At 42.0% G+C, this 14,691-nt stretch overlaps 1 protein-coding gene across 6 annotated transcripts in view; it reads left to right on the top strand.

The window, feature by feature from the left end:
- trappc9 (trafficking protein particle complex subunit 9) overlaps positions 1–14,691 on the top strand; it is a 118,346-nt gene that overhangs the window by 17,632 nt on the left and 86,023 nt on the right. For all 6 annotated transcript variants that reach the window (XM_078792056.1, XM_078792057.1, XM_078792054.1 and 3 more), the window contains 5 exons: positions 907–1,052; positions 5,999–6,084; positions 10,001–10,127; positions 10,208–10,340; positions 10,972–11,135. In XM_078792056.1, coding sequence (XP_078648182.1) covers positions 907–1,052; positions 5,999–6,084; positions 10,001–10,127; positions 10,208–10,340; positions 10,972–11,135 — 656 coding nt within the window. The remainder of the gene's footprint in view (positions 1–906; positions 1,053–5,998; positions 6,085–10,000; positions 10,128–10,207; positions 10,341–10,971; positions 11,136–14,691) is intronic.

Consider the following 14,691-nt stretch of genomic DNA (forward strand, 5'->3'; position numbering starts at 1 on the left):
ATTTACATGTAATTAGGACATCATTACATATCTGTTTGGAAAGTATTACAAAGGTATTCCTGTAAAATGTGAAAATTCTGGGCTTGTTTTCATTACATCAAAAAAATTAACAAAATAATATATATATGGTTTATGCATAATATGGTTTTCATTTACCACCCTCGGCCATTTCTGTGTGGAGTTTGCATGTTTTCCCCGTGCATGCGTGTTTTTTTTCTCCGGGTACTCCGGTTTCCTCCCACATTCCAAAAACATGCTAGGTTAATTGGCAACTAATAATCAATTTAAGATGTAAATGAGACTTGTGTTACAATAGCAACAATATAGTCTGAGATTATTATGCCAGTTGTGAGATAATTCATAACTGGCGACTCCAAATTGTCCATAGGTATGAATGTGAGCGTGAATGGTTGTTTGTCTATATGTGCCCTGTGATTGGCTGGCGACCAGTCCAGGGTGTACCCCGCCTCTCGCCCAAAGACAGCTGGGATAGGCTCCAGCACCCCCGCGACCCTCGTGAGGAAAAAGCGGTAGAAAATGAATGAATGAATGGTTTCATTTAATTTGAACATACATGCAAGTCACATAAAAAAATAAAATGAAATTGTTTTTTTAAAACTTAATATATATTTTTTTAATTTTATCTAAAATACTTTAGATTGAGTTTGTATTTTTACTTATTTTTATAAATGATTTATTTTCCATTAAATGTTTGAGAGAATGATGGACGGGTCAAAAGTTTGGAGACACCTTGTCATCCAATAGCATGAGAAAGTGTACTTAAATTTTTGGTTGGTACCACACACCTGTATTAGTAGTACCTAAAAAAAATAGAAAATATGAAAAATAGTGACCCTATGTTGTTTTTTTTTCTACTAAAATATATTCCCAAACTGCCCCAAATAGGTCAGTGAAGCTTCTGAACCTCCCAGTCAGCTTGCGTCCTCACAAAGTCAAAGGCCTGCTCGGCCCCAACATGGTCACCGCCAGCCCCTTCATCTACTCGCCCATCGTCATGCACAGCAGAGGAGAGGAGCGCTGCAAGAAAATCGGTAAACTCTTTGTCTTGTTTGTATCGTTACAATACACAGGATGATTCACTTAGCAGGATGCCATCGTCGTACGTCGTTGACATGGCGAGCAGGTGGTTGAACATTCACGGAAGTGCGCTTGACTGCACAAAAAGCTTTATATGTCGATGCGACAAAGTGCTTCAATGAATTCATTAAATATTCCGCCATCATGACGGAACTCTGCTCCGGCGGCTCCACTTGAGGCTTATCTCTCTCCTTGCCTTATCAAACAAGATGAGCATTTGGTGACTTTTATAATCCCGCCTTAATTATGCTTAGATGATATTAGCCAACTGCTGTTATCTCCCTCTGCAAACATACGCTACCTGCAGTCACTGTGTCCTTTCCTCTTGGCTGCCGGGCTAAAAATAACAAGAGTCATAATAAAATCAACGACATTCATCTTTAATTACACTTCCTGTAGTTGAACTCTCGTTTTAATTGGTACATTTAAATTTTTTTTTTCAATCCAAAATGTACAAGCCTTCAACTGGCCATCTTTCATCAGGAAAAAGAAGTTTGTTTCTATGTTTTCCATTTTTTAGTAATCAGCAGTAGTAAGTTTCAGAAAAATATTAGTTCCCGACTACAAAAGGTACAAAAGATATCCCAACATAACACAAAAAATGGGTTGTTTTACTTCAAAATAACAATTTATTTACAAATATACCGTGAAGGGCTGCGCGGCGGACCTCACAGCTAGGAGACCCGAGTTCAATTCCACTCTTGGCCATCTCTGTGTTGAGTTTGCATGTTCTCCATTACCCTGCGTCGCTCCCCCCCGTCTCCACCCACTAAGACGGAGAGACTCTGACTGACAAAGGGGCTCACTCCGTCCATGCCGTTGTTCTACGGATGGAGGCAAGAGACAAGGAAAGCAGACACGGATACCCATGGCGATATATTGAGGCTCATTTATTTATCGTCCCAGGCCTCGTCCCTATTATTTTGCACGGCGGTCGAGTGGTTAGCGCTCAGACCTCACAGCTAGGAGACCTGAGTTCAGTCCCACCCTTGGCGGGGTGTGTGGAGTTTGCATGTTCTCCCCCGTGCATGCGTGGGTTTTTTCCGGGTACTCCGGTTTCCTCCCACATTCCAAAAACATGCTAGGTTAATTGGCGACTCCAAATTGACCATAGGTATGAATGTGAGTGTGAATGGTTGTTTGTCTATATGTGCCCTGTGATTGGCTGGCCACCAGTCCAGGGTGTACCCCGCCTCTCGCCGGAAGACAGCCAAGATAGGCTCCCGCAACCCTCGCGAGGATAAGCGGTAGAGAATGAATGAATGAATGAAAGTAGCAATCAGGGCTGCACGGTGGTGAATGGTTAGCGCGCAGGCCACACAGCTAGGACATCCAAGTTTGATTCCACCCACTGCCATCTTTGTGTGGAGTTTGCATGTTTTCCGGGTACTCCGGTTTCCTCCCACATTCCAAAAACATGCTAGGTTAATTGGCGACTCCAAATTGTCCATCGGTATGAATGTGAGTGTGAATGGTTGTTTGTCTATATGTGCCCTGTGATTGGCTGGCCACCAGTCCAGGGTGTACCCCGCCTCTCGCCCCAAGACAGCTGGGATAGGCTCCAGCACCCCCACGACCCTCGTGAGGCTAAGCGGTAGAAAATGAATGAATATACCGTAACTATATGCAAATTTCACATTTGTGTGCATGCGTTAAAGGATAAGCCTTATAGAAAATGTATGGATGGAAACCCACAGAACAGTACTGAGTAGAAATTGTAGTAGTATAAAGACACTCTGTGTCATTTCTAGTACAAGTCAACCACATCCGTGTAGAAGAGGGGGGTCATCGTGTCTATAACACTCTTTTGCGTTTCAGCCATCTGCAACAGTCACGTGTTAATTGCGCGTTTGTCAAATTTGAATCCCGACATCCTCTGGGACGATAATCAGTTGCATGTCATTAGATCCGCCTCAATTAGGGAATTCTGTTTGTCGGAGAGATAATTCTTGTACTCTGCCAGTGCTTACTTTTCCGTCTCACCTTGTGCAGTATGACAACCAAAAATACAATCCCTTGGTGATAAATCCAGTTCATTGTAGCAATATTGAAGAATTCCCATTCCGCGAGGCTACAAGCACGGTTTTCATTGATAATTCCGAGTGAGTGTCACCCAGTAACCCAAATAGACAACGTGTTGTTGTTCAAGTCAAACCATTTTCCCTCTCAGTGCCTGTGCCGGCTGATGAGGTTTTGATTTTCTTCTCACTCTTTTAAAGTGTCGGGAGGGGAAAAAAAAGTATAAATCAAATCCTGGGATGTGATTGTGCATTCATGACACCTGATGTGGGCATGTTCTCCCCATAAAGTGTTCTCCTCTGAGCTCCACAGATGTTTGCAAACTCAAGCTGAGATCATTCATTCTCAATAGTCAGTTTTGTAGCTTTGGGAACTCGAACATAAAAGCTTTTTAGAACAGACAAGAGTCTGGGGAATACTCTGGAGTACTTCATTATGCGCCCATAGAGGTACAAACCTTCAAAGCCTCTGCGCTAATGTTTGAGTCCACTTGATTTACTCATTGGGAGCTCAAGTCTTTTAGTATTCAGAGCGAGGCTGAAGCGAGGAGGAGTCACCTGGTATCCATGTTGTTTGTTTTCTTAATCTTCCAGTTACATGCTAGGAATCATCCATAAAACAAAGCCTGCTTCCCAGTCACTGTGATGTTTGTGATAGGCTTCCTATCTGATCTGTTGTGTTGTGCACATTGTAACAAAATCCCTTTTCTGCCACATGTAAACATGATGTGATTATTTGCAAAAAAGCGCTACCACTTGTGTACTGTGTATAATCCCTCTTCCTGTTTCCATGCCTGTGTAATTCCCGTTCTTCTCTCTTAAGTCGAGGTCGCAACTGGTCGTATGTACTCCCACGGCCGATCTACGTGCAAAGAAACGCAGGCAAATGTGTGACGTGACCTAGGATTTATTTCATGTGTGGTGAACTTTTGAAGGCATGTGTGTCAAAAGGTCTCCAGAACAGATGTTGTGAAACCAACAGGAAGTCAGCCATTTTGACGTCAGTTTTAGGCTCCTACAAGCATTAACTCGTCCTGTAGGATTCATACAATTTCTACCCAATTTGACCCCCCTATATGAGCCTGATAGACAATACGTTTTTGTCATAGTGTTAACAAAAAATTGTAAAAGCATGATGACACGATCGTAATCCCTCCTCTTTCGTGGACCAGACAGAGATAAGTGAATTTCCGTCAAGTCGGATTCCTTAATTATAAATGGAATATTTTGTTAGAGCATAGAAAACCTGTTCATGACTTTCTAAATATGGTCTGTAACATTGTTAGAGCTTTGTAGGCATGAAATAACACACTTATAGTCACCTGCAGACTCCACGCAGAGAGAGATTCCCACACGCATGCTCTTGTTCACATGACTGTGTGGGCAACATGCTAACCATTAGTCCACCGTGCAGTTTAGATTTTTAGATGGGTTTTCTAATAATCTATTAGCCTTATAAAATGACGAACTTGGATTAGCAGCCATTCCAGGAGATTGATGCAGAGGACTGACAGTTGTTGATAGTAGGCCTCTATGCAAAAATATACATCCTTCTTTGAAAATCATCTGATTCATTTTAATTGTTTGTGAAATGGATACAAATGTTTGTGAAATGCAGGAAAAAAAAAAATTTTCTTTGGAAAACAAAGAAATTTAACTGTAAAAATTGATAATCCGATAACCCGGCTCACTTTGAAACACTTCTATGCTAGGACTACGTGATGCTAGCCATAGCATTTCAGTATGTGGAATCAAACTATGGAATGGATTGAGTAAGGACCTCAAACAATGCACAACGATGGGCCAATTCAAGAAACAATACAAGCAGTTGATGTTTGCTAAATACAAGGATGAAGAGTCTTGAACCAGTCATGATGTGCTATATATATCACTATATTGACACTTACTATGGTACACATTATGTCATTGGATGCTCATATCACCTCCTACTTTGGTACAAAGTACATTATAAAAAAAAAAACCTTAAACTATATTATGGAAAGCAGGAAGTGAACAAATGTAACAGTTACTGATTGTAAAAGTACCAGATGGAGGGGTAGGATTTAATAAGCTTTGCTTCTTCCTACTCCTTTTGGACATGTGGAACTGTGAACTGATTATGGGATGCACTCAATTGTAATCTGATGCATGTTCAAATGAAATTAAACCATGACCATTACCACTTAGCATGACAAAACTTTGTATGATAAATATTCTGTCCAGAAGTGATTCTTCCCTTAATGAGTCACAGCATCACATTGATTGGGACAGGAAATATTTAAAAAGTATCATCCAGGAATGCACCCTGAAGGGGTTTTTTGTCGGCTTACATTCAAATTCATTCAGGGTATATGAGGAAGATAAAACAGTGGAACTTGAGAAGCCTTCGACATTTTTGGACGATTGAGATGAAACATTTTGGCAACCGCGTCTTCTTTCCCCCCCACTTAATTGGTTGGCTGTGAAAGCACACCGGTGAGCGAGACCCCGGGCTCTACAAGGCTCTGCCAGCCATTCAGATCGTGTATTATATATCTTAATTTCCCAAGGTGCATTGCTGGAGTTTGCCTCACCTTAAACCTTTTGCCTCCCTTAAACCCCTCCCGGGTCTGTGAGAGATTCTGAGACGTATCTGTTTGAAATCTTTCAGTCTGTGCTAGCTATGAAATGGTTTCAATCAGAAATGATGGATAACGCCACTGTAATATTTTCAGTGAAATGAAAGGAATATTAGGTTCAGTCTTATTACTGTTTGTTTTGTCTCAGCCATTAAGTGACATCATCGCCATTGTTCCAGAATGTCATTATCCCTGAATTGAATTTGATTCTGCGTTGGCATCCTTCACAAATGAAATGACCGTGATGTCTTTTTTTTCTTTTAGACTTCCAGTGGGTTCAAGGAGATGTTTGTGAGGTGCAGCTCATGGTCTACAACCCCATGCCGTATGAACTCCGAGTGGAGAATGTGGTCAGTGCCATTCTGTTTTTTAACATACCCTAAATCAGGGGCGTCAAATCGCATCACATTTATGGCCTGTAACTTGGAAACCATATCGATGTAACATCACCTCAAATAAATAGGTTTTTGCAATGTATCCAGCGATGCTGTCTGTGAGCGTGCACCGTCTTGCACTGTTTTGTTTATATTTGCCGACCAAAGTTGGGACGAAGGCTGCCTGTGTTGATGCACTCACTGTGTTCATTCTGTTGAAAATTGAAATATTCCCACATTGGGGCATTCGCCTCGGAAACTATCGCTTCTGCACCTTCCTTTGAAATCAGAGCATGTTTTACATTTTGGTAATGGTAATGATTTAATTTCATTTGAACATGCATCAGATTACAATTCAGTGCATCCCATAATCAGTTTACAGTTCCAAAAGGAGTAGGAAGAAGCAAAGCTTATTAAATCCTAGCCCTCCATCTGGTACTTTTACAATCAGTAACTGTTACATTTGTTCACTTCCTGCTTTCCATAATACAGTTTACGTTTTTTTTTTGTTTTTTTTAATAATGCACCTCGTACCGAAGTACGAGGTTATATGAGCATCCAGTGACATAATGGGTATCATAGTAAGTGTCAATATAGTGATATATATAGCACATCATGACTGGTTCAAGACTCTTCATCCTTGTATTTAGCAAACATCAACTGCTTGTATTGTTTCTTGAATTGGCTCATCGTTGTGCATTGTTTGAGGTCCTTACTCAATCCATTCCATAGTTTGATTCCACATACTGAAATGCTATGGCTAGCATAACGTAGTCCTAGCATATAAGTGTTTCAAATGTACTTCTTCCCTGAGATCATATTTCTCCTCTCTTGTAGAGAAGTATTAGATGACATTTTTAGCTAATTGGTTATTTTTAGCCTTATGCATTATTTTAGCTGTTTGAAGATGAACTATATTAGCAAGTTGAAGTATTTGTGATTTTAGAAATAAGGAATTAGTATGTTCTCTATCGAGAATTTTAATAAAACACCCAAATAGTTGTTGATTTAATTAATCATTGATTATTTGTTGGCTTTGTCTTCAAAGATACATCTATTTACTGAGTCTGACAAAAATATGTAATTTTACATACTTTTACATGAAGTTGGCTTCTTACCCCTCTACAACATTGGTTCTCTTACTATTGCGTTATGCAATACACTGTACATACTCATACTTTTTAACAACTTATACTTATTTTTTCCCCGCATACTTTCCCACTTTCTCATGCACGCCAAATCATTATTAAAGTTGCAAAACTAAGCTTTTATATACGGCTTTTCAAATTTAGTCGTGCAGACAAACATTTATCAAACATTCAATGTGCAGCCTTTTTTCAGTCCTGGAGACCAGTTAAGATTCCGTAAAAGCTTTTGTGGACAATTTAATACTGTATTGGCTCAAGGTGAGAGTGCACTCTTCACTGATTGACAGTAAGAGGCCATCGAGGGGGGGGGGGGTGTCACACCCCCTACCTCCACAATATAGCACTATTTTTACATTATTATTATTTTTTGTCTATCTGTCATTAACTTGTATGCACTTTGCCATCGACCGGATTCAAACATATGGGGTCAAACGGTGACAAGCATCCCATTAGCTCCCCTTTAGCATCTTGAGGTGACCTGATCGGGTGACAGATGGAGACGTAAGGTGTACGGCAGCGGGGGTAACTTCAGGTAGCTTCAGGTTGCTTTGGGGCACGCTGCCAAGCAAGCGCACGCGGCGGCGGTGTCACCAGTCACCGCGCCTGGTTAAAGATCAATAGTATCAGCATCAGCTGCGTTATCGTTATGTTATGCTCGCAACAAAAGGTTAACTTGCTTGCACGCTGTGGCCGATTTCGAAAAGAAGTCGATCAACACCGACTCAAACAATACAATTCGCCACGCTCCGATCGTTCGCAATTAACCTTTTCAAAAAGGAACGCTAATGAAGTATTTCCAATAGGTTACTTACCGCCGCATGCGCGTGATATACTCAAGGACGTTCTAAATCAAAGACTCAGCCTCCTGGGTGGCCTCCGTGAGGTAGTGTCTGCCGTTAAGGATTGATGCAGTCGTTGCGTCACCTCGGTCTGGCTCATGCAGCGTGCCCTGGGAATGTAAATACAGTTTGTCAAAAGGGGACTTGATTGCACATTGACACAGCACATGCCAAACTTGTGTAATTGATGTGGATGCCATAGGCTGCAAATATCACATGGATGCCGCATGTTCTACTATTTATTCCCCCCATATTTCTTGGGGGGAAGGCGTGAGCATGAATGCCTGAAATTGAATGCACATACAAGGACGTGTGCAGTTAGCATGCTGCGCGTAAACACAGTCCGTGCATCGATATAGTGTATGATGCAAAAATGCAAGTTGACTTTTCTTCGAATCCGCTCGTGTGTTTGTGTGCGGTACACTCATAAATGTTTAATTTACCCCAAGCTCCCAAGCGCGGAGGTGTCAGAAAGCGTGCACACAATTTAAGATGGTCTCGACAGAGCGCGTGAAAAGCCGGGGCACGTTGGCAAAAGGAAGTCGCTTTTGGTTTCCTGCAGTTATGGTAATGAGTTCACAGCGACTCACACACTTGTAAACTTGAATGGCACTCTGTAGACCGCGCAACGCCGCAGAGACCAAACAATTCTAATTGGGATCAGCATCACATTGTGTAACTTCAAAGATATGCCGCCATTGTCCCCGGTTTGTTGTTTGCTGACTTTTTCTTTTCCGTGTCGCCGTTTTGTATAAACCAGCACGGCATGAGCCGACAGTCAACTCGCCAATTATCTATAACAGAGGTATGGGTTCTGTATTGGTAAGTGTTTTAATATGTCACCAGACACAGCCATTAATATTCCCTCTTCTCGGCCCATTGTATTGAGTTGCGGACTCCTATAGAGCAGCTACACACAATAATCAGCACACAGAGCTCTATAGTTCTTCCAGAAACTGAGGGCTGTGGTTCATTGAGGAAAATTCCAAAACATAAATAAATCCGTAAAGACGCAGTGCCTGTGAATGCACCTCGCGTTCTTGTCTGCTGTGCAACACACACCTGCAGATACCTGCTGGAAAAGAGCATGCCATAATAACAATAACCAGCACACAGAGCTTTATAGTTCTTCCAGAAGCTGAGGGCTGTGGTTCATTGAGGAAAATTCCAACATGTACTGTGACGTTTTGAAGCAGAGCATGGGAAACTACACCACCCGCTCAACCACACCACCTACTCAGAAAAATCTATAGGTCTATAGTATTGGTTCTCAACTGGTGGGTCGGGACTCAAAAGTGTGTCATGGAGCCATTTTCAGTTGGTGGGGGAAAAACAAAAATAAATATGTAAAGACCCAGTGCCTGTGAATGCACCTCACATTCTTTGTCTGCTGTGCAACACACAGCTGCAGATACCTGCTGGAAAAGAGCATGCCATAATAACAATAACCAGCACACAGAGCTTTATGGTTCTTCCAGAATCTTAGGGCTGTGGTTCATTGAGGAAAATTCCAACATGTAATGTGACGTTTTGAAGCAGAGCATGGGAAACTACATCACCAGCCCAACCACACCACCTACTCAGAAAAATCCATAGGTCTATAATATCGGTTCTCAACTGCTGGGGTCGGGACCCAAAAGTGGGTCATGGAGCCATTTTCAATGGGGAGGGGGAAAAACTAAAATAAATATGTAAAGACCCAGTGCCTATGAATGCACCTCACGTTCTTTGTCTGCTGTGCAACACACAGCTGCAGATACCTGCTGGAAAAGAGCATGCCATAAATGTAATGGAGTGGTGGTGGTGGTGGGCCCCGAAGCCAAACCAGTTGAAAACCACTGCTGGGTATCTGAGTATTTTGTGAGATACTGCATATTGATCCTCCCTTTATTGTTTTGTACCCAGGGTTTAATGACATCGGGAGTCGAGTTTGAGTCCCTCCCTGCTGCGTTGTCACTGCCCGCAGAATCTGGCCTTTACCCTGTCACTCTGGTGGGCGTCCCGCGAACCGCCGGTAACATCACCGTCAAAGGTGAGTCCTTTTGGTCTGAAACCATCATGATATCATACAGTCTCAGTGTGACTAATCGTTGTACACTACTTTGATCCAAGGCTACCACACCTCGGTCTTTGGCGTGACGAGCGATTGCCTTCTGGAGGGTCTGCCGGGCGTGAAAACGGACGGGTGCCTGGTGGAGGTCATTCCCTCGCTTCCTCGTCTGCAGCTCAGCACATCGCTGCCACGGTTAGAGGAACTGTTGATGAAGCATCTGCTTTATTTTATTAGGATCCCCATCCCGCCACAAAGTTCCATGTCTGACAAATAAACCCCCGCCAAGTAATACGTCATTTGTGAAGAGTGTTAAGTAAATAGCAGAGAATTAGCAGGGATCCCAGCTAGAACACGGTGTATTTTGTTTACATGCACATCACACGGGCTTTTCTTCCCTGCAAGCGACATGAGAGAGCTTGAATTAATTGAATTACGGCAAGGAAACAAGCATCTGAAAGCATAAATGCAGCAAAATCCCGACGCCTTCAAGTACAGCACTTTTTGATCTGGAGAATCTTTTTGTTCTTTCTTTCGGGTTTCCAAGAGTACTGTGGCAGAGAGGCGCAGCAAAGTGAATACAAATGTAATAGCTGGTCTCCAGGGTCCTCTGATAGACCTTCAGTTTTGACATCAGAGGAGGCTCCTCGCTATTCAAAGCGCTCATATCTTCTCTCTTGCTGTTTTCTCTGCAGCAGAGACTGTTGACTGTTGTTGTTTTGTCAGAATCAAATGACAACATACAGTATCCGAGTGAGGTATATATTAGTTCATTACACACGATCATATACAGATGAATGTGCTTCTTCTCTTGGTCTCCACCCAGGACGGTGCACACACCACAGCCCATGTCCAAAGAGGAACTGTCCAGCACCGTGTCTGTCCAGCTATTCAACGGCGAGGGCCAGCAGATGACCATCACCTTGGAGAATATCGGCTCGGTCGACATCGAGAGCCTGGAACTCACCTCCAAGATTGTTAGCACCAAAGGTTAGCAGCACACTTTGAAACATACCAGTATGACGATAAAGCCAAGTGAAGCATTGCGGTGCATCCCAGCTGTCTTCGGCCGTGAGGCGGGGTACACCCTGGACTGGTCACCAACCAATCACAGGACACATATAGACAAACAACCATTCACACTCACATTCATACCTATGGACAATTTGGAGTGGCCAATTAACCTAGCATGTTTTTGGAATGTGGGAGGAAACCGGAGTACCCGGAGAAAACCCACGCATGCACGGGGAGAACATGCAAACTCCACACAGAGATAGCCGAGGGTGGAATTGAACCCTGGTCTTCTAGCTGTGAGGTCTGCGCGCTAACCACTCATCCACTGTGCCACCCTTTAATAGTATTTTAAAAGTATTTTTTATTTATTTAAAATTTTACTAGAAAAGTAGTAAATTTAAAATAGTAATTAAAATAATAATGTGAAACCATTATTTTATATATATTTTTAAATAAAAGTATTATAATCACAATGCGGTATCCTTCTCCAGAGATCCTACACAGCTCTCATGAGAACAGGCTTCGTGTTCTGTAGTCCATAAATCCACTTTTTCTTTTTTTTTTTAAGTTTTACCTCTTTCATATTCCAGCGGCCCTTCGTCCTTTTGTCTCTTTGTTCAACACCTGCCTGCATCCTCAGATCTTTGCAGTCGCTCATCATTATTTGTCAGGCCCGCCTGTTTGTTTTGGCTTTAGTTCTCAGTCAGTGTGAAAAATACAATTCCATGTTTAGTAATCGCCTGCAAGCTCCTGATCCTCACATTGATATTAATGATTATTTTATTATAGGCAGGTTAACTGCAGTCCACTTGAAACGTTATTTTCATAGTTGGTTACTTCCTTTTCAAAAGCCTGCTGGGCTGCTCCCACCCTTCCGCCCGATCGTATGGAAGAGGCAGATGCGTCAAGCATGACAAATGAAAGGTCAGCGCTATCAGCCACGGTGTCACCAGGCAACACCATGACAACATTCATTGGCCTTCACACTTACCATGTGCTCATCTGCCTGCTTCCTCGGGTATAAACTGGCGTTCGCGACGACTCTGGACGGCTTTCGTAGGAGGCTTTGGAACTGTCCGTGAGTGCCGAATGAATAAAAGATGCTTGGGGTATGATTGGAAGACACGGGGAACAAAAGATCTCAGCCACTCTGGCGTGAAGCGGTCTGTCTGTGTCTGAGGAGAAGAGACATTTGACAACTTTGAGTCGACAAAATGGACGCCATCTTTCCGTTAATGTACCATTTCTGCGCTGTGAATTGTTTTCCGACGCTCTTCCATCACCACAAGCTTTTCAAAGTTCTCCACTGTACCATAGACACAGCAATATATGTCCCTAAGTCACCAAATGTGAAAAAAATTCAAGTTACAGGAAAAAGAAAAGAGAAGCAGGCTTCGCTACACATCTTGAAATATAGCCTGGAGCTCCACAAACTGTGTGTCGGTCAGCTTCAGATGTGGGAGCTGTTAGTTTGATCTTCAGCCAGTCGGCTAAGTTAGCATGACGTTGTTGAGTGTGTTGTTAGCATTGTAGCTCACATTGCTATGCTAATGTTGCTAACGTTTGTGTTCTCTTGTCCCACTCCCTCATGTTACAATGTATATCTGATATAAGGCAATATAACAATATTTATATCACGTTATATTCTTTGGAATGTAGGTTACTGCTGTGAGGGTAAATTGGACTATAGCAGGGGTGGGCAAATATTTTGACTTGTGGGCCGCATTGAGTTAACAAAATTGTCCAGGGGGCCAGAACATGTATTTAACACACACATTTTCCTTGAATGATTTGTCTAATTGTAGCTGTATGTTCTCATGTGGCTTTTTTCAGGAGCACTTTAAACATCAAACTATGTCACTAAATTTTACATTTAAAAAAAAATGACTAAATAAGACATGTTGCCAGTTTGTATGTTAAAAGTTGAAATACTGAAAAAGCAACTGGCGGGCCGGATTCAAACACTTGGTGGGCCGCATGTGGCCCCCGGGCCGTAGTTTGCCCACCCCTGGACTATAGGGATGCTATTTCATGTCGAGAGGGCTCTTATAAAGTTAAATGGGTTGATGAATATTGTGGACAGGCTTGGCTCATTAGCATTAAAGCAGGAGTCTCAAACCCAATTTACCTGGGGGCCACCGGAGCTAGGTTCTGGGTTTTCAAACCCCCCCCCCAAAACGCATTCATTAAAAATTGGGGAAAAAAATCAATAAAAAAAACTATCTTCAATGCTTTTGCTTCTGCTATACCCTACACTTTTTCAGTACTTTGGTTCCGGTTTTCCACACCAAAATATTTGATAAAAGATTCCACTGTTCTTAAATATCTTAATTTTTATTTTTCTATACACAAAATAAGATTAAAAAAATAAACAAATTAAGAATTAGACAATAAATCAATCAATCAGGAATAAAAAAGTAAAATAATAAGCAACAGCAAATAAGAAAAACGTAAGAAACCACATACAGTTGGTCGAGAAATTTATTTTTCAGATTCAAATGTACAGTATTAAGAGTTATTTAACCTTTAACATGAACATTAATGAAACTTAATAATTTTACAAAATTAGCAAGTTAGCATCGTCCTCAGTTCCATCTGGGAGCAGCGTCGTAACTTTAACAACATGTTTGATGAGATGCTTTATCTTGACGTGTATTTTCCTTTTTATTCCAAATCATTTCCTGCATTTATTTGTACCCAGCGTCATAAGCCTTTAGCTTCATTGCTAATCCAAAGCAAAACAGGGCGGGGTAACAGGGTAAAGGTAACAGTATGGGTGGGGCAAAATCATGTTAATTGTGTCCGGTGTGCACACAGCTTTAAGCTGTCATTTCAACATTAAACTTTGGTATCAAGGTGGGGACCTCAAACTAGCGTGCCCGCGGGCCGCGTGTTTGAGACCCCTGCATTAAAGCTATTAAAGCTGTTCCCAGTCAGACTTACTAAAACTAAGTTTTCAGCATTAAGGCTTGATGTGACGCTTCTGATACACAATTGTGGGGCCTGTGAGACATATTTAAATTGTTGACAAATGCTGTAATATGTTTTAACAGGTAAAAAAAATAGTCACATTGTAAGAATTCATCTACTTTGTTGATGGGAGTCCTAGCAATAGAGATGGTCTCACGTTCCCTGTGAAGTCGATCCAAATAGTAGTTGAGAAAAAAAAGCCCCAGCCGGTATATTATATCAGTATAGTCATTGTTTCTGCCAGTTTTTGTGACTGCTTTAGTACAGTTACAATAACGTCATCTGTGCCACAAGTGAATGACTTTGCAGTCGTACATCTCTCAGAGCTCACCCAATTTCTCTCTTTAATTCACCGCCTTTATGAATATGTAAAGTGGGCTGTTATTCACTAAAAAATGCAATGCCATTAAAAAGGCTTTGGCTCAGTGATGTGTATACTGGCAGGCTGTTGCCTGTTGCTCCTATCCTGAGGAACAGGACCATCTCACCTGCACGGAGTGCTTTATTCAGGTGATGCATCATTCATTGGATGCGCCGGGGGGGTGGGGGGGTGTGGTGGGGG

This window comes from Doryrhamphus excisus, linkage group LG7 (genome assembly GCF_037039965.1).
Source record: "Doryrhamphus excisus strain RoL-2023G ecotype Guam linkage group LG7, RoL_Dexc_Guam_v1.1, whole genome shotgun sequence".
Lineage (NCBI taxonomy): Eukaryota > Metazoa > Chordata > Actinopteri > Syngnathiformes > Syngnathidae > Doryrhamphus > Doryrhamphus excisus.